At 32.3% G+C, this 25,832-nt stretch overlaps 2 protein-coding genes across 2 annotated transcripts; one reads left to right on the top strand and one right to left on the bottom strand.

The window, feature by feature from the left end:
- LOC135193354 (uncharacterized) lies at positions 1 to 25,832 on the bottom strand. The gene is made up of 5 exons (XM_064215287.1): positions 25,719 to 25,832; positions 17,680 to 17,799; positions 4,955 to 5,069; positions 652 to 808; positions 1 to 491 (listed from the first exon to the last, which is right to left on the bottom strand). The coding sequence occupies exons 1-5, from the start codon at positions 25,782 to 25,784 to the stop codon at positions 362 to 364; spliced, it is 588 nt and encodes a 195-aa protein (XP_064071357.1). The 5' UTR covers positions 25,785 to 25,832; the 3' UTR covers positions 1 to 361.
- On the top strand, positions 21,536 to 24,811 carry LOC113395713 (dynein axonemal intermediate chain 3). Its single transcript, XM_026633388.2, has one exon. The coding sequence runs from the start codon at positions 21,548 to 21,550 to the stop codon at positions 24,809 to 24,811; it is 3,264 nt and encodes a 1,087-aa protein (XP_026489173.2). The 5' UTR covers positions 21,536 to 21,547.

Raw genomic sequence — 25,832 nt, 5'->3', positions numbered from 1 at the left:
GCTAAATCTATTAAACTACCTTTGTTATTTAATATCATTTAACTTTGTTATTAAGATTCGTGAAACAGACTGGTTGTAATAAGTTTATTCAAAGACAGTCATAATAATCACCATAATTAACAGTCTTCAACGATATGACGAAAGTTTTAAATCCCACATCAACTGCGCGTCAAGCACAACCTAATAAAACCATTAACTGTACGATGAATAATGGTATAATAAAAGTTTATATAAGCCATGCGACACGCCCTCCCTTTTCGCGTTCTACGTTATCGGGTGGCGGTACGTTAGGAGCGGAGGCGAGAGCGGGAGCGGGCGCTTCGCTTACGCGACGTCGCGTAAGCGCGCCCGGTGGCTCGCGTCATGCACTGTAGTCGATGCGTGCGCATACCACTGCGCTGAGAAGTGTAGCTGCTGCTAAAGTTATTTGCACACATGCGATTACAACTAAATCGCGCGATGATGGCTTCGAGTCTTCTTCGGAGCCGTCTCTGTAAAGTTATATCGCGAATATTATGATTTTTTTAATCCTCTTTTTCATGTCTTATAAAGCAATCAAAAACCTAAAATTAAATAGTTGGTAGTTCGTTAGTTGAGAGTATGTTTATAAAATCTTACGTAAAAACTAATAAATGACAATAATTTTCCTACCCGTGATCAAATCCTGGTGGATCTATTATCGTCCTACAGCATTGTACAATCAAAGCAACCAAAAGGCATCCTGATGCTGCCCATAGTAGTGCTACTGCAGCTCCCGCGCCAGCTCCACTAGTGACTCCCCAACCGCGAGATGTGTGTATTGAAACAGCTGCATAACAGAAAGTTACTTTATAATTCAAATTATATAAAACATAAGACCTTCGTAAATTTAATAGATTATGTGTTTACGAGTGATAATTAAAACTAATAGACGATTAGAGGTTAATCATAAACTTCATACAGTAACTACATTTATAAATGTAAACAATATCTTAATTTATATAATTTTTAATTAACGATGTCTTCGAATTTAAGGAGTATTGAGGGCGAATATTCTTTTGTTAACAAATTAAAATTCATATAAAATAGCTCTGGTATTTAAAAGCACTAAGTCCTATCCTTTTCTTATTTAGCAGATTATTTTAAATATAAAATTACATATGCTGTTGATAAATCTATTATAATGATACGACCGAGGCTTCAGTTTTCTGAATTATTCAACTTGGCTTTTATAAGCACTTTTGAAACGTCATTTGAGGGGAATAAATTGAACGTAAAGATATCGCAATACGATGGAAATATCCAATGTTTATTCGAATTTGTACATCCAAGTTTTATATCAATTGGAAAAGATATTGATTTCTCTGTCACCTGTTTTACTATAGTTTACTGGTGCTGGTGCTGATTAAGGCTTGAGCGCTACGTTATATAGATCCGAGAGATTAGGTGAAAATTGATTTAATAGAATGATTAAATATATAGAATCATTTTATTTTATTAATACATTACTACTTTGATTGAATTTTACATATGATAAATATTTTAGTCCTAACAAAATAAAAGCTACTCACCCAGTAATCGCTACATGCCCTGAATTTACTAACGAACAAACGCTTTTAATAGTTAAATAAAAAAAAACGTTTAGTAGAAAAATTAGAAACCGCTAAATCATTTTCGTTATATTGTTCATCATAAATAACTTTGTAAAGCTTCATTTGCGGCTCAGAGATTCGTAAATTATCTACTACAATCAGGTTCGATTGCGAGTTTTCGCAAATTGAAGTAACAATAATAGTATTGGATCTAATGCAAAAAAAAAACAGTTCTATTCATTAAACCTTGGTCACGTTACAGTTCATATAGAAAATATTGATACCAGTGAAATAAACATGAGATAAAACCAAAACGTTACTACTACGTTTTCTTTTAGCTATAAAATAAAAGACCCGCTTCGCTTATCACATTAACCTATCCAGAAATCATATATATGTACACTGCAATACGCATAAACAATTATATCACCTGTGACGTTTACGTTACTTGTGTTTGCTAAAGTAAATACTGGTGGTATATTTACTTATAAAATTTAATTATACCTACGAGTCAAGCCCACGTTAAAACAAATGAACTTTCGAGTATTCATAAATATGAGGTCATGGTGACTGGGTTGGCTGACCCGTGGGTGTTACTTAATTGAATGTTAATCCGCGATGCGGGATACACGGTTACCAATAAAAATATGCAAAAAATTATAATAGGTTATATATGTGTATATATTTAATCGACGCGGAATTGTCCTTAGATGGATATAGGTTATTTTTTTTTTTTATTTCGTTAATTTTTTACGTTTTTTCTTGTCTACTGAAGTGGGCGGTCTCCAGTGACGCGGGCGGGTTAAAGTTAGTAGTATATAAGAATAAAATTTGATGTAATTATATATGTATGTAATCCTAGATGTTGAGATATGTATGTACGTTATCGTAAAATTGTAAGGATCGTTAGAATTATTAGTTACAAACTCGCTAGAATTATCATATGTAAAGGTAGATTTATTATATATTTCGGAACATACAAGACTTCCCATGGGAAAGTAAAAGTATTTCAATACAAATGTGAAAAATCATATTTGATTTTTACTTGTAATCATGTTTAAATTATGGTAATGCGGGTAAAACAAGTCTTTCTTACCCTACGGCGAAGCAACGGGAGTGTTACGATTTTACCATAAGAAACAAATGAACATAGGCTACGTTTATTTGTCTCCTAAGCTACTTAACATATTTTAACAAACGAAGAGTCGTTTTTGTCTTTAGACACTGCGTCTTAAATTCAACATTACGGAAACGGGCAATAAAAATATTTTAATGTCGAGTTGAGACTGACTCTTCCAGTGGAATCGTTCGGATGTTAATTTTTTAAAATAAAGTTTTTATATGATGCGATAATTATGTTTGCTATCTTAGTGTATTATAACTATTATTGAATAAATGATTTAAATGTCTTTTACTGAAAGTCAGTACAATTCCGATTTTTTTCCTGATAGAGAATAAATTTGTTATTATAATCATAAATATAGTTAATTCATTTTACTTACTCAATGTGATTTTTTATAAAATAAATGATTAATAAATTTTGATTGTATTGAATATAAATCAACGAAATGAATTGATGTTGAACATTTAGGTATCCTTTATACATACAATTATGAATGTACCAATTTATTGATAAGTATTATTCATAGCTGAATAAATATCATTGAAGGAGAAATGGCCAGTATAATTATAATTATATAAACATTCAACATGAATACACAAAGCAAGGGAATACGATGTTCTTTATTAAGTATTGTAAGTTGAACAATACATTTTGCGGGTAGTATGTGCCTTTCGCTAAAACAAACATAATTAAATGGGTAGAGTTGGAATTAAATAGAAAATTTAAGCAAATTTAATCTGTAGTAAAGTAAAAATAATATTTAGTTATTATCCCATTTCTGGGAGAAGCTTCTCTATTTAAGGAACACGTTTGTGACATATGCAGTTTTCAGGATGTTTTCCTTCAACGCCGAGCACGAGAAGAATAAGGAGAGAGGAAGGAAGTAACACACGTGAAATTTTTGTGATGTTAGTCCGTAAAAAAAAAACGAAACAATAAAAAAAACAAAGCCACGGACAAGATTTCTGTGGAAATATATTTTTTTCTATCATTTCATTATTCGAGGAAAAAAGAAATACGAATACAATTAAATCTAAAATTAGAAATATTCCACAACTTTTGTTCCACAACGTTTCATTTACATTTAAAACTTTCGTCTCAGTTATTTGTTCATTTCCTTTAATGCTTTTATTAATATATTGTAGAAGATGGAAGAATAGTGGGGAAAACATATAAAAAGCAGCGCCAGCACCCGGCGCGATCTCTTTGCTGTTCGGCTGTTATCGAGTCAACATCTCGGCAACGTCATTCTGTTTGTTGGGTTTTTCGTTAGATTGTTCCGTAATTGTTGTAATAGTTTCGGAGGTCTTACATTTTTTGTTTAATTTAATTTTGGTTTGTTAAATTTAATTGTTTTCACAGTAGATTCGTTTTGTAAATTGTTTTCTTGAGGGTAGTAATAAATTTGTATTTAAAAAAAATAACTTCTGGTCTTATTTTCTAAGAATATATATATATATATAAACACTTATGAAAAGTATCTAATTCTTCTCTTACATTATCAAAGATAATATTTATTTACATACAATCGCAATTTCTTGAAGAATAATTGTGGAAACTTTGCTTTGATGAATCTGGATTGACGTTTCTTATAATATTGAAATATTGATTCTAATCGGAAGACGTGGACCTAAATCCAAGTTGGATTAACGAGAATTTCAATTTGTAAATTAATATAAATGTTCGATTTTATGATTGAGGGAAAACGGTGCGAGGACATTCATGTAGAAATAATGAATTTATACGTATAAAGTTGGGGTTTCATTGATATAAATTCATTGTTCGTTGGAGTTCACCCACTCTACAAATATTCTACCACCAAATATTAATACTAATGAATGCTGTGATTTGGTTTGAAGGGTAAGTAAGCCAATGTACCTATAGGCATAAGAGACAATATCTTAGTGCCCAGGGCTACTGGCGCATTAGTGTTGTAAGGAATTGACAATATTTCTTATCGCCAATATCTTTAGTCAATGAGACCACTAACCATCAGGTGGCTCAATCGCTCGTCCATTAATGTTTTTTTGAATGTCTTGAGTTTCTGATGGAGAAGAATGTATTAAGCGGATCCGTCTATCAAGCTTATGAGCCATTCAACATATAGTTGGCGAACCAAACCACCAATGTTGGCCAGGCAATGTTAGCCGTAGAGGTTTAACCAAATTTCACACAGCATACTCTGCTATATTATATAAATACAGATAACTCAAATGAATTCCGATTATTACGAATAAAAACGATTTTAACAAATAATTACCGGCAGCTAAAACACTGAGACTTCCAGCGGGAATACCTAGACCCATGTTGAATTTCTGTCTTTCTTCTATAAACGCCACGCTCCCCATAACCATAGTAGATATGCCACATACGATCTGTAACAAAAAAAAATCTTTAAAAAAATAATTCAAATGATTACGAATTTAATGTAAAATTTATTTGGTAGAAAATAGCTGATGTGTATGAATATCTCAATGCTTTTAATACCAATGTAGATTGGAGAGATACGTTGGAATTTGTCGACCAAATATGTTGTTTATAACAAACGTCTGGATGTTATTTGTCAAGTTATGGTATTTATGGACGGTATGCGACCAATATTATCACAGACAAATAATTACGTGATCATTAATTTTATGTGATTCAATATTTCTTACTTGGGCAAATGTAGAAAAAATCCATCCATTATTTTCAATCACTTAATTGATGCTGAATTGCAGGAACGATGTGTGTGTAAACAAATAATCTTCAATACTCATACGTTGAAGTTGTCAAAGGTTCCAAAATAAAATATTTAACCAATTAATTTTCTCTCAGAACATGTTACATAAGTTTACATAAGCAAGTGGTGTATTATTCGTGTCAATATATGCCAAAAAAGTGCCCAATATTATAGGTGGAGTACCAATAATTTTGGGCACTTTTTTTATTAGGCCTAGTTGACAAGTTTTGTACTTAGGTTTGATATCATGACGAGCAATATTTTTCTTAGATCACCATTCTGTATGTATCGTAGACGCGTAAGAAAAAACAATTAGTCTTAAACTAAAGTAATAGAATAAAAAACGTCCAAATTGAGCATACTCGTATTTTGTGAGGAGCTGAGTCCTGGACTTCGTATGTCTAGCAGGAACGTCGACTAAATCTCCGTTATATACTTGGGAGTACCGTATTTTGGTCGTTTCAAGGAAAAACAGAACCTCAAATAAATAAGTCCTTCAAAAGAAGTCAGTATTCCAATATTTACTTCTACGGCTTTGCTTCGATGGTAGAAATATGTTTGTCGTACGAACTGTTCTCGTTTCGTTACAAGGAAACGTATAGCCATTGTGATCAAAATTAAAGTAATAACAAGTACCTGTTTACAAATTTAACCTTAAAATGTATTTTTATTTACTTGATTAATTAATCTGAATAAGTCTTACTTAAAAACAGTGGGTTCGAATTTGGACACAAATCACTGATTTTAATTTTGAGTATCTATTAATTTGAATTGAAATTGCAATTTAATTGTATAAGGATGCCTTGGTTCTACAAAGATGTATTTATAGGCTTTTAATCACTTTGTTGATTAAATTATTAGAGCCCAATACATCCAAAATTGAAGCTTGAAAGACTTAACTAAAAAATAATATTCGAAATTCAATTTACCAAATTCTAAAATTATTGGTTCAAATATTATTGTCATTTAGTAAAATAATCAACGATGTTGCTGACTGCGGCTGCTAACTACTTTATTAATTTGATTATATTTCATTAGGTAATAACTTGATCCAATTTGTTGAGTCTCCATAAATAACGTTAATATTTTCCATTTATATTCATTTATTATAATGGAATTTCCTATACAGCGTATTAACGTTCCATTATATTTTAATATGGAATTAAGTATGCAATATGAAAATTTTATTTATGAGTTGAAATATTTGATGGATTATTTAATGTAATAGAGCTTATAGAGCAGTGGATAAATGAAGTTTAATTGATAAATAGTAGGTCACAGGTTCAAATACTTGAGAGCACCAGTTTTTAATGTATGCTTCATTTGCAATTTCATTTAGTATTAAATCCCTTCCTTTAATAGAGATTTTAATGTTGTCCAGCAGTGGAATCTATACGAGCTTTGAGACCATTAAAATTTGGCTAACAGTAGTAATTTTTGTTTCGAAAATTTTACATTGCTTTTATACTAAAAGAGAAAATAAATAAATAAAACATGGATAAATAAACGAGACAAGATTTGCATTCAGCAAATTTTAAATTTTTCTTTGGAAGTATATAAGAAAATTGGTACCTAATTTAATTAAGTAGACTGTTTAGATATTGTAAGCGTTTACCGTTAGTAACAGTTAATAATAATTGAATGATTTAATTTTGCAAGTCTAGCAAAATTACGCGTAGGATGTCAATTTGGGAGCTTATCAATTTAATCTGTGACGATATTCACTGAACTCGAAAGTTGATGTTGAAATGGATCATACAATATCAAAAAATAATTAATTGACGTTATGCGAAATTGAATACAAGAGCAAAATATCAAAATTTACATTTAAGGAGAGAATCGAGTATCGAATTCATATAATATATAATAGCAAGATTGACAACTGGCATTTTTTTATGATGTGGGTGATTGAACTGGCAAAAGCTACTTGATGCCACCTGATGCCACCTGACAAACAAAGAAAAAGAGCTATTACGAATGTAATTAAAGAAGTGGTTCAGAATGAAACGGGAGAAGTTAATTTAAAATGCTTTTATAAAAGAAAAACAAAACTGCCAGCAAATACAACAAAAGTCAGCAAGACTCGTGTATCTGTCAATACTGGAACGATCTCACTTACTGAATTGCCTCGTTCCAAAATCCCTTTAGCGAGCAAATTGAAGGTTTTTAGTCAAAAGGTCAAAAACGAATCACAAAAGAAATTACGGCCGACGAATCCATCGAATGTACGTCAAGCAGTAATTTGGAAAGTGTCAATTAAAATAAAAAGAAAATAAACTAGATTTCTCCTAGCACAAGTAACAGACATTTACTGCTTATCCTTTGGTTAAGAAGTCAAAAATCATATATCTCTGCGAGAATTGGAATTGAGCACGAAAAAAGATGCTCTTGATGGCATTTGTGTATGAGACCTAGCTGGATTTGTAGCTACACCATAATATACAAGAATTCTGGTTAAAACTTCAATGGCTCCGCTTATTGGCGCTTTCGCTGGAAATTGCAAATTTTCTCCTCTGTACGTTGAGTTTCGGGATTTTGCATGCTTTAGGAATTCGAGTTCTTGGCTTCGTATACGAATAAACTAAGATCATATGAAAACTTGATATTTTGATTATGTTGACATAATTTTTAAACATAAAAAAGATATGAGAGATCTTTTGTTTTAATTTTTTTAACAGTGTCGTTTATTTTATTAAAAAGTAAGTGCATATTATTTTCTATTCGTAAAAAGTATCTAGTATTAAAAACCAGAAGTTGGATAATTCTTAATAATTTGTTATAATTCAGAATAAAAAAATCAGGGGTATTTAAACGTTAATACTATTTCTAATCTTACACTTACTAAACACAACATGGACACATCCAACTAATGCAATAGTTTAATTAATTAGAACTAGGCAATTATTACGAATTACGAAACTAATATAATTTAACGATAAAATGAAAAGGACCACGAATATTATAAAAGCAACTATCTAACGACCACAGCTCGCAAAGGCCCGCACAATGGCCGCGAGGTTATGCTGAGGACCTTGTGACACCTCTGACGGAGCTTTTTTCTACCTGACACTTGTCAAGCTTTGACAAATAATTGGAAGGTAGGAAATGCTGGGTAAGTCTCTAAAGTATATGTTATATTCCACGGTTTCTATCATCGTATTTTTATTTAAATTAATAGTATGTATTAGTATGTGTAGGTAGGCAAATAATCCGTCTAAACAAATTTTAATTTTCAATTATCAAAAGGTAACTTCTAGGGGTGTCTGGATCACACGTGATTGATAAGACTTTTCATACTGAGTATGTCTCAACAACTCTCTTTATTTTATTTTTATTTTTTCTGTTTTAGTGTAGCCTAAAAAGACTATTAATTAGTTATCTATTAAAACATATCAATGTGCTAAGATATATGGTAGGGATTTTAGTGTAGCAGATATTCTACCGACAAACAGTGTACCGGTTTGAAGGGTGAGTCCATGTTGGTAGTGCCTTGGTAATGTAAGGAATGGTTAGTACTGCTTACAGCGCCAATTTATATATGCAGTGGTGACTCACCATTAGGTGGCTAATTAGACCTTCCATCTATTCATATTATGAGAAAAATATTTTAGATTATTTGTTTGGGCACCACCCAAATATTTTTAAAAGTATAATAAACCTTTACATAAAAAGTAAACAGTTCTATTATACTTTTGTTGTTTTAAAATAGAACGGTTGTTAGCCGGTGAGGCTGTTTTGTATTATTACACTTTCTTTTGCGAGTATCGTATTTAATTACATTAGCTTTTTGCTTTTCGTATACAATAAATATATAAAATTACAATGAAGGTATTGTACATGAATGAAAATAAAAAAAACAAAAATCTGAATGTAATGTAATGTAAACAGATTCCATAATGTACTAGTCACTCGTTCCGACTTCAAAATATAATGAGGGTGTATATACGTTTTTAAGATTGAGTTACAAACAAAAAGAAAATACTCTTTTTTTCCGGCTAGGAAACTTGAAATTCTCGTCTTTCCTCAACGCTAATATGCATGTATTATAAACATACAACTTCCTCTTGAATTACTCTGCTTTCCGATACACAGTAGTGCACTTCTAACATACAGACTCCGAGTTGCTACTAAAAATTTTCGATAGAAAAATTCAATAACTTTCATAAGCCTGTCCTCGAGTATGAACCCATGACCTCGGGATTTGTGCCTTTATATCAAACCACTAGACCAGCGAGGCAGTTATTCTGTTTATAATGATTATATAAACGTATGTATGTGTGTAGTATTAATAAATAATCAACTAAAAGCAAGTCTAACCCTCCAAATATATTTCGTTAAATATTTTATGCCTTGTCTCATGGGATTATCTGTCTGGGGAAAAGTATTAAGTATGTTTTCAAAATATAAAGGTTCTTTAATGCTGTTTATTAGTCGTAAAGATCATTGTATTTTTGGACGCGTCATTGATTCAATTCACGGTCAATAACAGACGATTCGTTTTGACTTATCGTTAACTCCTTTTTTTGTAGTATCGGAAGACTTTTGGGGTATCTCTCGTGTTCTATCAGCCTTAATATTAAGCAGGAAAACAATAAGTATTCGATTGTAAAAAAAAAGAATCGAGAATATTTATTATTCCACTTGACTCTCTGAAGTACATATGATATGAAAATATAATACATATCACGGACAAATGAAAGGTTCCGCTGTTACAGTACAAAATACATTCAGAAATATGACAATCATTTTTATCACAACATATTCACAAAACCTCTTTTTGGTCGGAAAATATGAATCCCTTTGATATTCCGATCCCCTAGTTTCGTAATAGGATTTGTGAGGAATATTCGGGGCAAGCAATGATTTTGGGGTTTTCTTATCTCGAAGAGACAAGAAACGAATTTTTAATACAAGTAACATTATGGTTTCACGGTCGACCTACTAGTAGTTAAATATTTGTAATCTATCAGTTGTAAACCTTAAACACCCACTTCGTGTTATTGGAAAATGTTTGTATAAAACACGCGATCTTAGTTGAAAGTGCAGCTCTGTTCCCAGAAAAAAAAAACTCTATTTAAAAGTTTTCCGACATTTTTAGCTAGAATTGCACGCGGCAAGTATCAAAATTCTTAAGTTGACTAAGCTTCAGCTTAGTGCAGCTTAGCCAAAGGTGGGTTTTATCGCTCGTTTAATTTTGTGTCAAACTTTATTGTGAAACATGAACCACTATCGTATCCGGAAGTTTTTGTTTGTTTGTACCTCTGGGATATCACCATCAGGTTACTTTTCCTTCTAGTTTCTGTTGCTTGTGGTTATAACGTCAGCCATTTCACTAACATTTAGAAGTACTTGAATAATATCAAGAATACGTTAAATTGTGTCTTTTTTTAATATTATTTAAAGTCGAAAATGAATTAGACAAATTTTATATTGATATATTAGTTCCTTAGAAAGTTTGTTAAAAGATCATTTTTAAACGTAGTGGATGTTCTGTATCATTTAGAAAATTTCATAGCTTTACTTGGTGGTAGGTACCACCAACTCAGTAATATTAATACTCTACCGCCAAACGGCATTATTTTGTACTGTTGTGTTGCCGTTAAGGGGTGACTACAGCGTAACAACAGGCACAAAGGACGCTTGTGGTGACGCTTTGGCAGTTTGGCAGGCGGTGGTGATCACTTAACATCTTCTTTTAGTATTACATAAAAAGCACTTAATTAAATTAATAGTTACTTCTTTATTGTATCTCGAATCAACATCATCTAGAATCTGAGCTAGCATATTGTGTTTATTTCAAATTTGATTACTATCAAAGAATACTGTGATGAAAATAACTTGAATACCTCAGCACGTCCAATATAATTGTAAATAGTTTTTGTCGAGACGGCGCTTGAAGTCTTCCAACAAGGTAAATTTGTTCGTGGTTAGAACACGATTCAATTAAATGAATACGAGCATTATCTAGCTGACAAGTATACCCAAAGGCGACTTTATTTGAAAATTATCAAGTGAAAATAGAAATCGTGGATAATAAATAGTAACTTTCGTTTAGCTAATGGCTTTAATTAAATGGTTAGCCAATGGGAATAGTCCTTTATTGCAAAATATTATTTTAAATTCATTCAAATCGTAAGCTATTGTAAATTCGTATATTTACTTGGCGGTAGGTGTGTACAGGCCCTTCTGGGTAGGTGCTACCCACTCATCATATTTTCTACCGCCAAGCAGCAATAGTTAGTATTGTTGTTTTACAGTTTGCAGGGTGAGTGAGCCAGTGTAGCTACTGGCACAAGGGACATAGCATCTTAGTTTCCAAGGTTGGCGACCACTTACCATCAGGTGGTCCATTTGCATATATCATTAAAATAAATATATATAAGTCGCACACATTTAGAATAACGGACATCCTCTAGCGTTTTAATATAATACGTTATGACTCACATACGTGTCTGGAAGAATACATATTTCATGGGATACGTGAAAAGTTATAACAAAAACTCAGTGTTGGATATTACTGAGCTTTAAAATAGATTTTACATAAGAAATGTATGTTATATATCGAAGCGATAACGTTGGTAGACGTTTCTTAATCGCTGTTTTGTTTAGTTTCATAGCTAGCATCAATTTATGTTTATTGATACGAAGTTTTTTGCGCGGCTCGTAAGGAAAAAGCTTTATGTTCCAGGCGACCTTCCCCTCTCTTTCCTTTCTCTCTGTCTCTTTCTATTATATACGGTTTTATATAATATTATTATTATTTTTTTAATATTATTATTTGGTGGTACGCCAAAACGGCAAACGGCATGTCCCCTTGTGTACGCGTTGCTGTAATTTCACCGGCTCACTTACTCTCAAAACCGGAACATTGCGACATCATATTAATGAGTAGCACCACCACATTTAAAAAAATATATTATAAGCACAAAATCAAGAACATAGGAGCAATGGCAGTCTTATCTCTATAAAAGTTTATGTAAATTCATTAAGTTACAGAATAATATAATACTCATAATTAGATCTCGTGCCTTTTGCATTTGAAACACTTGGAGTAATTGAACACTCAGTCTTATTGTCTCCCCTGGTGACAGGAGGGGAGGGGGCTTATTCATTTTCGCCAGTGAAGCCAACCTGTACAACGTAATTTTTTCAATTTTTTGCCTCAAAATATATTTTATAAATGTCACTGACATTCCTATTAGCACATTGATATACATAAACTGACCAGTTTTATATAATATTATATGTAAAAAAATGTGATGTAGGTATTTATGTTAATAAATCACTACATGCTCGATTAAGATGAATGTCCGTGTTTATATTTTTTACATGTATACATAACTTTATGGTTAAAAATATTTATTCCTGAAAAAAATAAATTACGTTTCAATTACTTGAGCACTAGCATAACTAAAATTTCATCGTTTTTAATCATCACATTATTTTACAGTTTTAAATATTTTATTGCGACTATTAAAAGAAAGGTACTACACGATTCAATTTTACTACATTTGTTGATCTACCCTCAACTGCCTCGGAGTGGCGTGGTTGAATGAACTCTCTAAATAGAAGAGGAGGCCATTTGTAGGATTAGGTTTATTAGTATTTTTTTAAATCTTGTATTAATTAGTAACGTAATTTAAACTTATATATGTTTCGGGTAGGTGACTTCATTATTATTATTTTTTATACTATTGCTTTTATTAAGAGGGAGATATAAGTTATTAAAGCAGGCTAGAAATCAATTTATATAGTTATAAATGCGGTAACGAGAGGCTTTAAGGTTTCAGGAGAGAAGGCAAGTAATCTGATGCTATGTGAAATTGTTATAATATGATGTTACTTTCGACGCGTCCCGGTTTCGTACGGGAGCAATTTATTAATAAAGAAAATGATTATTATTTTATCGAATATAGTACATATATATACACGCATGTACACAACCCAAAAGCACACATGCATGTTTGTAAATAGATAGTATAGGACTGATGTTGGTTATGGAAGAATGAGCTCCTGTTACAGGGTTTTATAACTTACTTGGAGGTTTTCAATCTTATACATTAGAATGTAAAGAAGAAATAGATTGACTTATTATTATTATTAATAAGGCAATTGAGTTATATTTTAATTATGTATTTTTTTTTTGTTTAAATTTTTTTTTCCTTCTTTTTTAGTATAATTTCTTAAGTAAATCAAAAACTTAGTATAATATCTAACTGTTTGTAATGTCTGAGTAGACTTATTTTCTGATATATTTATTATAAATTTTTGTATAATACATTAAGTTTTCAACTTAACCCATATTTTTATAACGTACGTCGCGAAACCCGATACAAATGAATATGTAATCAATAGGGAACAAAGACAATAATTTTAATTACGTTTATATGTTCACTGTCTTCTACATACGCAACATATAAAGGATGCTTTGGGTTGAGAGGAATGTTAAAATTGATATGGGTGATGCAAATGTGTATACCTTATAGGAATGAAAGGTTAAATCTAATATATCTTTTAAGATTAATATACGTCGTCACGGTTTGTCCGGTCAACACGTAAGTTGGCGCGATTAATTATATATTTTTTCCTATCGGTTTGTAAACTATATAATTTGTGTAGTTTTCTATTAAATGCCGCTGCAATATATCAACTTCTACAAATTTTAACTGATCACCATAAAATGGTAAACGTTTACAGGCATTTTTAAATAAGGCAAAGTAAAGTAACAGTGTGATGTACATTGTAATCGAAAAAAAGTTTTTAATTAAATATTTTTTTAAATAAACAACGATCTCCGTGGTCGAGTAGTGTGTACACCGGTTTTCATGGGTACGCCATTCCGACGTCCCGGTTTCGATTCACGGCCGAGTCGATGTAGAAAAAGTTCATTAGTTTTCTATGTTGCCTTGGGTTTGGGTGTTTGTGGTACCGTCGTTACTTCTGATTTTCCATAACACAAGTGCTTTAGCTACTTACATTGGGATCAGAGTAATGTATGTGATGTTGTCCAATATTTATTTATTATTTATTAATTTTGCTGACGTGAAAATTATATTACTAAAAATGTGTATTGTGATAGATGCTCACTTTCTCCTTGTTAAAGAGAAGGATACGTCGTATAATTCCAGTACTACGCTACGGATTATTGTTTTTTTTTGTCATCGGTAGGCAGACGAGCAAATAGGCATGATGGTAAGGTGGCCATTACTGGCCATAGATATTGAAGACATTTTAATAATTTCTGACATAACCAATGCGCCACCAATCTTTATTATGTCCTTTGTGCCTGCACTGGCACATTATCCCAAACTGGAATACTGAGTGTTACTGCTCGGCGGCACCAGGTGTATTTGTGTTTGGAGTGTCGGATTGTTGGAAATATTCCATCGACACTTGTTCATTTTCTGAGCTTTTCACCTTCAAGTACGAGTTGAATTGTAAACACAAATTAAGCACTCGGGAAACCTCACGGGGAAGTCCCCGTCGAACGAAGTCCCCGTAGAAACCGAATAAGTGCAAGTGCACTTATTCGGTTTCTGACCTGCTATTAAAGTTAACACTTTTCATTCCTTGCGTTAACTTGGTTCGACTAAATTTTTATGAATACTTATTGCCTTCATGGTTGTATATTTAATGTTACGCTTATAATGAGAGTCAATATATTTGTATTAACAAGTTATTTTTGTTGTTATTGTACTTAAGAAAATATCTATTTTACCCCTATTAGTTATTAGACCACAAGTAAAAAAAGCCTTTAGAAATTTGAAGTCGTTTGAAGCCGTTAAGGTTAAAACATAAAATGAGAATTCATTAGCAGCCTGTAAATTTCCCACTGCTGGGCTAAAGGCCTCCCCTCCCTTTGAGGAGAAGGTGTGGAGCATATTCCACCACGCTGCTCCAATGTGGGTTGGTGGAATACACATGAAATTAGACACATGCAGGTTTCCTCACGATGTTTTCCTTCACCGCCGAGCACGAGATGAAATTTAAACACAAATTAAGCACATGAAAATTCAGTGGTGCCTGCCTGGGTTTGAACCCGAAATCATCGGTTAAGATGCACGCGTTCTAACCACTGGGCCATCTCGGCTCAAAATGAGAATATAACGATAGATAATATAAAGTACTAGTTTCCGCCTGCGGCATCGCCCGCGTGTGTGGGTGACTGAGTATCAAACATCAATTTATCCAAACTTTTATATTTTTCTATACATATAATCAAATTGGAGTGTCTCAAATCTCTGGAACGGCTGGATTGGATTTTGACGGGACTTTCAATGGCAGATAGTTGATGTAATAAGAAGTAACTTAGGCTTTATTTTAGAATTATAGATAATAATAAAGTGACCCTGCAATGTTCAATTACTGTCCAGTACAGCACGCAGCCCGGGCGCATGCCACCACTCCGCCGTCACGTCGTGTGGTGTTTTCTCTTGGCCTGTATAGCTGTCGGTACTTACTACTTACTAAACACTTATCTATGAATGATGTCTGCCCATTATTTTTTAAAATTTTATACATTAGTCTATAAAATACTTACTAATCCTACTAATTTATAAAAGTTATAAGATCATCCCTGTTGCTGGTATTAGCAGTGTGACGTGAAGTACACTTGGTGCATTAATATAGTGCTCTACGTATATAATATGCATTAAATCGAATACATAAAAATATTTTTTGACGAGAGAAATAACCTTTAACCTATTGAAAATAGTATTATTGAACACTCGTGATGAATGTGATACACAAAAGAATATATTAAACGCTTTTTATATGCAAATTTAATTTAATTCTTGCAAATAGAAATTCTCTTTCGGCCCGTAATGTTTAACACATGTTCGCTCTGTACGCTCACCGACGTAAATTGATTGCTAGACACGGATGCTCTTAGTGATTATTACTAAAATTTTCTATATCTCTATTAGATAAATTATTACAAACTATTCCGTGCCTAAAATATTTAAGGTCGATTTGTCGTAAGTAATTAATAAAAAAAATATTTTAAAAAGCTGAGGTGGTCAGAACATTTGCATCTTAACATATGATTGCGTGTTAAAAAACAGGTAACCACTAAATCCAGTGCTTAATTTATGTTTATAATTCATTTCGTGCTTTGCGGCGAATGAAAACATCGTGAGGAATCCTGCATGTCCATTGAAATTACGTCACACGTGTATTTACCTACCCGGTTGGAGCAGCGTGGTGGAATATGCTCCAAACCTTTTCCTTAATGGGAGAAGAGGCCTCAATTCAGTAGTGATACATTTACACGCAGTTAAATAAATAAATAAATAAAATATATTGGACAACAATCACATACATTACTCTGATCCCAATGTAAGTAGCTAAAGCACTTGTATTATGGAAAATCAGAAGTAACGACGGTACCACAAACACCCAGACCCAGGACAACATAGAAAATTAATGAACTTTTTCTACATCGACTCGGCCGGGAATCGAACCCGGGACCTCAGAGTGGCGTACCCATGAAAACCGGTGGACACACGGAGGTCGTCAAGTTCTTCAAGTTTCTTTACTGTCCTCTTTTTTAACTATTTTTTTATTTGTTAATAAGTTGTTTAATTGGTGACTCTGATTGGCTGATGTTAATCAATACTATCGCCACAAGATGCAATTAATAGCATAACAATATAAACGGAGAGTTGACAGTATTAATTGGGAGATGGACGAGAATGTGATCATAGTACAACTATCATGATTTCGACAAAACAATTCAATAAACAACGCAAAAATCGGAAGTAACAACTTGCAATATTTCACCTGAACAAATTATATACGTCGATATATATGTTACTGTAAAAGCTCGAACTACGGTAAATCTTGAGATTTTCCAGTAAAACCTAAGATTTACCGATTACCAACGGTAAATGACCATAAAACTTTGGTATTCGAATTATTGAAGTGAATGATGGTAAAATATTTTACCAACTACGTAGGGACATAGCGGCTTGTATTGTATAATGACTGAAAAACTTTAAACGTTGTAAGACATTCTATCAGCGTAGTATCATTGCGACCCTGCGAAGCCGGAGCTGGTCGCTAGTGTGCAATAAAATAACAAAACTAATTTAATTTATTATTAGTCAACGTTAAATAACAATAACATAACGCAATAATTTGAGCGATATCAATCAATTTCAACAAAACGCTCTTGAAATAATCGAACAACCAATATAGTTTAAGGTAATTTTACAATATGTTCCTCAATTTAATTAAAGGCTTTAATTAATCAAAATGATTACCTGTAATACTCGAAGTCGAAGTACCAAAGCGAGCGGGTAGGTGAGAGCGTGACGGAATATGGTGCCGTCTCTGTCTGTTGTTAGCGGTGCCGCTGATTCTTTGCGGTGCGATAGAGCTGCCTATGGAAAATAAATTAGGTTATACTTGATTTTTTTATTATTAACGCTGTAAATATTATCAATATTAAATAATTGCACGAATTTTACAGATTTTAAAGATAGCATGTTAAATTATGACAGCAGTATTAAACGAAGCGTTGTTTTAATCAACAACATTTACTTTTTAACCTGTGCAAACATTACTGGTATATGGGTTAAGAAAAAAAAAATATAACATATGTTTATAAGTTTAAATGTAACTGTTTCCCTTGAAAATGTAAAATTCTTTATCCTTTGCAAGATAATTTGGCGAAGATTTTTCTACTGATGCAGTGACTGTTAATTATTCACCGTCATAGTGGTTAGCCGTTAATAAGACATAGTGGTAGGTGCAAGTATGTTCGGGTAGGTAACACAAACTCATCACATATTCCACCGTTTGTTCCCAAGATTGGTTGCGCATTGATATTTCTTACGGTTCTAAGGTCTGTAGGCGATGGCAGTAATTTAACATCACGTGGCCAAATTACTCATCCGCCTACCAATTTAAAAAATAATAATAGACGTAAAACACAAAGCGTTTCATCTTTTGGAATAACAGTGGTCTGAACTCAATGAAATTTTATCCAAACATGATATTTTGATCGCGACATTGTTATAGAAATCTATACCTTATGGCAGAGACAATTAATACTGGTATCGCGTGTGATCAAAATTGAAACTTATATAATAATTTATCTGATGAAATACGAACATTTTATTATACACATTTATGTTACATCGACTTATTTCTATGATATATTGTTTATTATAATATTTCCACCAACCCGCATTGGAGCAGCGTGGTGGAATATGCTCCATACTTTCTCCTCAAAGGGAGAGGAGGCCTTAGCCCAGCAGTGTGAAATTTACAGGCTGTTAATATATTATAAAATAACTTTTAAAAGGTACAGTAAGTAATACAGTAGTAAATAACTCGATCTAGTTGCTAGCTGCATAAGAAGGTCCGGTTTCATGCTCGGAATGGTTCCTTAAAAGTCATTGGGTTTTTCTGTCAAGAAATTGTCAATAGCCCGAAGTACGTAAGTTGGCTATGCTCGCCCCCCAATGCCTCAAAAGGCGTTGTCTCTGTGCCGGAACGGACGGAATTCTTTCCAGTCATGCAGTAAATGAATTTTACAAATATTACATTCACATATACATATACATATACTATACAATATGATATACTATAAGTGATGAATGACATTACTGTGAAGTATCGTTATATATAGATATATTTCTAACAGAGTTTTTGAAAGATAGCGGTCTCGTGCCTTAGTGCTAGGACAACTCGACAAATCTTTATACTTTATATGCTTGTTAATTTTATTTAACAGTTAAAAAGGGGACAGCTCGAAAACGGTGGGAATCTCTGCCTGGTACAGAAAGTTAGTTGACGCATGCGCACATCACTTGTAGTTTTGTTAGGCACTATTCATTTGATATATCGAATCCACGTATACATAGCACCGTATAAATTGTTAAAGTTTATAATATATATGTTAAGTAATAAATAGGTAAGTTTATTTGAATTGTTGTTATATAGTATGTTTGATATTCTGGAAAATTCTTTCATAACATAAATTGCTTGTGTGTTTGCAACAGAAATATTTTGTTAACGATATCATAAGATAACAAACAAAATAGCTACTCAGATTTTATAAATTTACCTACAGTTTGTTGTTACCGGGCTAATAGATTCTGAAAGATTGTCAGTTAGATATATTGTGTAAATCTAATTTTCCTCGTGTCATCTCTTATACAATTAAACATACAAAACACAGTTAAAATTCAATGTGATTACTAGTTTTAACTATTTTTAAAAATATACGACCTAGAAAATCACTGAATAAAATGGCATGGAAATACAGTATAGCTGTAGCTTACATCCGGAGCGAAAAATACATATAGTATTTTTCGAGACAAAGAGTTCTGAAGAGTGAAAGGGTTCAACGGAATAAAAATATACTGTATATTTATAATCGAAGTCCTGACCAATATTTTCATATAAATAAATATTTTTGTGTACAGTTTAAACCTTCATTTTTAAGAGTAATCATACGTGTTTTATTTTTCCTGGAGTAAGAGTGTCGTCGACTTTGACTCGTATAACAGTAAATAAAAAAGATATGCAGTACAGTAAAAGCCTGTAAATCTCCCTTTACTGGGTAAAGGCCTACTGTAGAGTTGAGGAAAAGGAATATAATTTATATTACAGGGGCTCGACTACATATTCGAATTTACATGTAACAGAATGTCTTCTGACACAATCAGGACACTCATGTTTTCTTTCAGATATGAGCTCGAGATGAGATATAAATACTAAGTACACATACATTAAAATTTATTAGGCGTATCTGGAGTTTAAGCCGAAAAAAAAGTCGGTCAAAATTCAGGATTTCTATCCCCTGTGTTGTCTAGGTTGCGGTCGCTGTTAAAAAAACCCGAGTAGAATATGTAAATATGTAAGTTATGTATATTTTCTTAGGACTAGGTATTCCTCGACCAATGAGTGATTCAGAAGATGAAGATCCAAAAGCGACTATCAAAAATGAAGAAACTGACTCTTCTGGATCTAGCTTTGAAGAAGAAGAACGTGTTGATGAGCAAATTACAACATGTAAAGGTTACTTTAATTTATTCCAATATTGTGTTCCTTTATTTAAAACAACTTGATCCTCTAATTCAACAGTTGAACTCAACAAATTTGAAATACAATTTAAAATGGTGGAAAAGAGTTATGACCGAGTTTTTGCCGGTTCTATTCTATTCAATTAATTTATTACTGTGCCTGGAATATTGACAAAGACCATTTTGATTTTTGAATTTTAACTATAAAAATTATATTTTATTATATGGTTCAGCTAAAAGCGTAAAACATTTAACTTTATATTTCATAAATTACAGCCGCTGGTAAAAGCCGACTCTTTTTGACATGTTTTATTCACGAACATGGAGAACACTTAAATGTCACGTTTCAGACAAAGAAATAATGGTAATATTAAAATGCCATTCTCTGTATAGGAAAATTTACGGGATTCTCTGAAAGAATATTAAAGTTTGAGAAGTATGTCTCGGAAACAGAAATATGATTTTGTGATAACGATTGCAATACGTGTGTATTTTATACAAATGAGAATTGAAAATAAAAATATTTATGATGGAACTTATTATAATTATGAACTAAGATAGCAAAAAAAAATCCTTTATGAAATTTCATTTTTATTTTATATGTAACATTTATTTGTGTCTTATCTATAAGGTTTGTCTATAAAATATGTTTTATTAGTATTTATTTTCTAAAATATATGACGCAATATCTGAACCTTAAATCTACAGAGAACATTGAGAAAAAATGTGAAACTAAGAAACAGCATTGTTGTTTGTTTGTTTGTTTGTTTCGGAACACACACATAATATATATGTTTCTACATTGCCAAAACCTGTAGTAATTTAAAAGAAGGTACCAGTTCCTAAAACAGTTGTCTCGTAACATTGTATTGTATAATTATTTATTTAAATTGAAGTTATTATTATTGTACTTACATACATGCAGCGCTTTATTAATTTAGTAATTAAGACCTTATACTTAAAATAATATAAAATAAAAAAAGTCTAATGTCACGTCAATATTTACAACTCAAACGTTACGTCAACAGCAATCATTATTGTTGTTTATCTAAAAATATTTTGATAAATATTTGCAGATAAAAGAACGCGAGAAAAAATGACATCAACGCAACCTTTGCCTCGGAGAAAGAGATTCATACCGAAATATGATGTTGAAGGTGTATATAGACTAGTAATTGGTGAAGAAACACAAATCCAAATCGAAATGGTAGTGGGAACTCACGTTAATGCTCAATACCCTTGGAAAGGTATAAATAAATCTTTCATAATGGAAACTATTGAAATAGGTGGCGAGTTATCTGAATTTTATCCCCTGAAAGAGCACTTACATAAATATACCGGTGATGTTGTACTGATGGGTTACATTGTGGATGAATCAAACGATGTTGATGAATTCTATGTATGTTGTACAACTGAAGCGAGAGATCATTGTAAACAGCAATCCGATAGATTTATAAAGAGACAAGAGAAAAAATTAGAGAAAGCCGTTCAGAAAAAACCTCGGCCTTGGAAAAGTCTTGGTAGTGAAATTGAGTTAAAGGAATTAGAACCCATAAATACAAGACCATTGTTAGAAATAGAAATCAAAACAAAGTTTCCAAAACAGTATGAACCTGATAGATTTAGAGTAAGAGATACCAGTTCAATTCGTGATGGGTATATAGAATTGACTCCTTATAGGCAAAAGTTTAATAATGTTTTTCGACGTAGGGTCGATTGTGCTTCTCAAGCGAGTCCATTTAAAATTCATAATTATGCGCAAACTGAACTACGTTATCCTCAAAATATGTGGACTCAATCAATTGCTGACGCTATAGGAGGGGCCGACGATGCCGATGCTGGTGGAGATGTAGGTCAAAATAACACAGAAGAAAAAAAAATTAAAGAAGAAAGAAGTTCAGACGAGGAAGAGGAAAAGATAACAGAACCTTCTGATGACGTTGGCTTACAAGCTTTCAAAAACGCCTTAAAATGTATGCGTCGGCCTTCGTATATAAAAAAAATGAATAACTTTATGAATGAAAAGAGAACTGAAATGGACAGTATTGTAGAACTGAATACAGTAATGGACATTTATTGCAACGATTATCCTAATTTAGTAGCAGAAAAAACAATGGATGTTTATGATACAATGACCTTCGAAGAGTATGTTTGTTTTACTGATGTGAGAGCAAAAGATAAGTATATATCATCCGCTGTTTTTCATCCTATGTGGTCTGGAATAGTAGCCATATCATATTCTGATGATTCACCATCAGTAATGAAAAGTGTAGGTCTTCGCCCCGATCCAATTCAAAGAGCGGTGTATGGACTAAATCCCGTTTTGATATGGAGTCACATTGATAGTTTATTACCAAAATTATACTTAGAATCACCAAGGGAAGTTTTAGTACTGTCATTTTGTCCTTTTGATGAGAACATATTAGTCGGTGGATGCATTAATGGGCAAATTGTGGTATGGGATATAACGAATAAATTAGAAAATGTAGAAAAAATTGAAGTTTTAAGCGAAACAAGAGAAAAATATAAAATTGCTATGAATGCACATATGGGATGGATGAAGAACGTTCAGGATAATGCTGTTATACAGTCAACTGCTTTGAGTAATTTAATGACAAGTCATTATGGCCGTGTCACTGCTATTGACTGGCTTTCTCCTAACTTCAGCGTTACAGCAACCGGCACAACGTCTGTATTAATTGATGGTAAAAAGTCTGTTATGTTTTTCACAGGGTCAGAAGATGGTACAATTCTGATTTGGAATTTATCTGTCGAAAACGTAACGCTTTTTGAGGGTAAAAAAGTAAAGAAATCTAAAAGAATACTTAAAAGACCATCAGGCTTATTAGTTGATGTTTCGCCTTATAAGGTATTGGATCGTAATTTGCAGCCGTGTTATAAGATTTTATTGGGTGAAGCGGGACAACCACAAACTTTACCCCTTCAAAGTTTTGGGATGAATTTACCTGTAATTAGGTATAATTATGTTCCTAGAAATACTGGGACGGGGCGAAAATACTTTGAGTGTGACATATTACCACAAAGTGAATCCGAATTAAATACTATCCTTTATTGTGGATCTCAGCATGGTGGATTAGCTCGGATCACATGGGAAGGACATGAATTTAATACCGGTGAAGTAGTGAACTCGGAGTATTGTGACTTGAAATTCAAATGTAACATTCATGATGGTATTATAACTCAATCACAAAATAATCCCTTTATTAATCAAATAACGGTAACTGTAGGTGGTAAAATATTTGCTATATGGTCTGATAAATTAAATGATCGACCACTTATCTGGAAAAAGCGACCTTATCGTTTAACCGATGGAACTTGGTCATTATATAAACCTAGTTTACTATTTATAACAAATTCTGAAGGAGATTTAGAAACGTGGGATTTGCTTCTCAGGAGCGATCAGCCGATAGCGATTCAAACATTATCCGGCAACATGCTTACTAGTGTAAGCTTACATACACTTCCGTTAGCTAAAAACATTATCGGAGTAAGCGATGTAAATGGTTCTTTCAGAATGTTTTTATATCCTCCAATTTTTATGATTGAAAATCCAGCTTATATAGGTCGCATGGAAAGTATGCTTATACGAGAGCTTAAAGTGATGCAGACCTTCATAGTATGGCAAGACAATTGGATGAAAAATAACCCTGAAATTTTACTCGAAATTAAAAGAAAAGAAGGTGAGTTATTAGCCCTAAAAGAAGAAGAAAAACGTAAGTTAAGAGAAGAAGAAGAAAAGAAACAAGAAGAAGAAGCAGAAGCCAGAAGACAACAGAAAATGAAAGTTGTTGGTCCGGAAGAAAGATGGCAAAAAATAATACAGAAACTTATAGAAAAAACTATTGCTGTTAAGAAAAGAATTAATAGAGCTGAATTAATTGAACATGAAAAACCGTTGAGGGAACTGGAAGCACAGCGTCTTGAAAAAGAAAGAAGAATGCTTGAGATTATGAAAAACCAGAAAACTATTTTTAATGACACCGTAGCAATACTCTTTCCAGAAGCTATCAAAAAAGAAGCGAAAGTTAAAAAAAGTTATCTACCTCTTGATAAGATAAGTCTTAAGCGATCGTACTTAGGCGATTACGAAGAATTAAAAAGTACAGCTAGTAAAACGGTTCGGGACCAACCCTTTAAAATTAATTTCTCTTGGGAAAATACTTTGTTTGAAGGTAGGGAGCGAAGACAAGCGCTAAATGCACATGAAAGTTTTATTAAAATGCATAAAGACAGATTAGAAGAAGAAGGTACCGAGCCAAAAGTAAACACTTTTTCAGTTGCAGAGGAATCTATTATTGAGGAAATTTCAGAAAATCAAAGCAAAGATGAGATCAAGTAACTCTTTTCTATTTTTAAATTCTATTTATTTGCACACTATTTTTTATTTATACCTAAATGAGTTAATAAATAATGTTTTACTATTAAAGCCGTACTTTCATTTATAACTTTCAACTAATGCTATAATTATTATGCTATCTATGCAATTCAAGACTTTATTTAAACATTTCTTTTTTAAATATATCAGTATCAAAATGTGTAATTAGGAAACATTCAAGGCGATTCGTTTATTGAGAATAACTGCGAAATATTTTTCCAAAACTGTCACATTCGGAAATTGAGTTATAAAATATAAGGGTCTTACAAATAACGTAACATACATCCTATCTAATATGTGTCCAATAATATTTTCTTTATAATAAGAAATATTTTCAAGGGAGAGTAAGGAAAATACTTGTTGTTGATATAGGACAAACATAGTTACAATGCCTCTGTTGCGGAGAATAGGACAAGTAAGCCCTTATAATTATGTATTACAAAGCAGCAGGTATGACGAACAGACGTTGAATTTAAATGGATTTTTGTTCAAGGACTTGAGCGCCTTTAGTATTATTATTTGAATTTAAGTCATTTTGTTAATGTTGCCATGATTTAGTATATGAAGCCACATAAAAATAAGAATATTGGGTACATCATTATAAACTCGTAGAAACAAAATAACTGTTATATTTTGACCGTAAAGCATTTTTCGCAAAACTGTTTTAAATTTCTCATAATGTAGAGTATGTATTGTAGAGATGTAGAGTATGTAATAGAGAGTTCGCAATTCGACTATAATTATCATTAAAATTTTATGAAAAATATATGGTCTTTTTAAATTTAAACAGAGAAGATAATGGTACTGTTATGTATTAGCCTATTTATATATAGATCATATAATTAAAATGTATGTAATGTATTTTCCTTACCACATTCAATTGCTCCATGTCGTCGTCACACGTAAAAGTTGGAGTCGCACATAATTTACGCTTCATGGGTAATATCGTGAGATCCCACAAAAGAGATCACTTTCACATCTGAAA

Source organism: Vanessa tameamea, chromosome 7 (genome assembly GCF_037043105.1).
Source record: "Vanessa tameamea isolate UH-Manoa-2023 chromosome 7, ilVanTame1 primary haplotype, whole genome shotgun sequence".
In the NCBI taxonomy this organism is placed as follows: Eukaryota; Metazoa; Arthropoda; class Insecta; order Lepidoptera; family Nymphalidae; genus Vanessa; species Vanessa tameamea.
The sequence above is the reverse complement of the archived record's forward strand: the minus strand, read 5'-3'. Positions and strand labels throughout refer to the sequence as shown.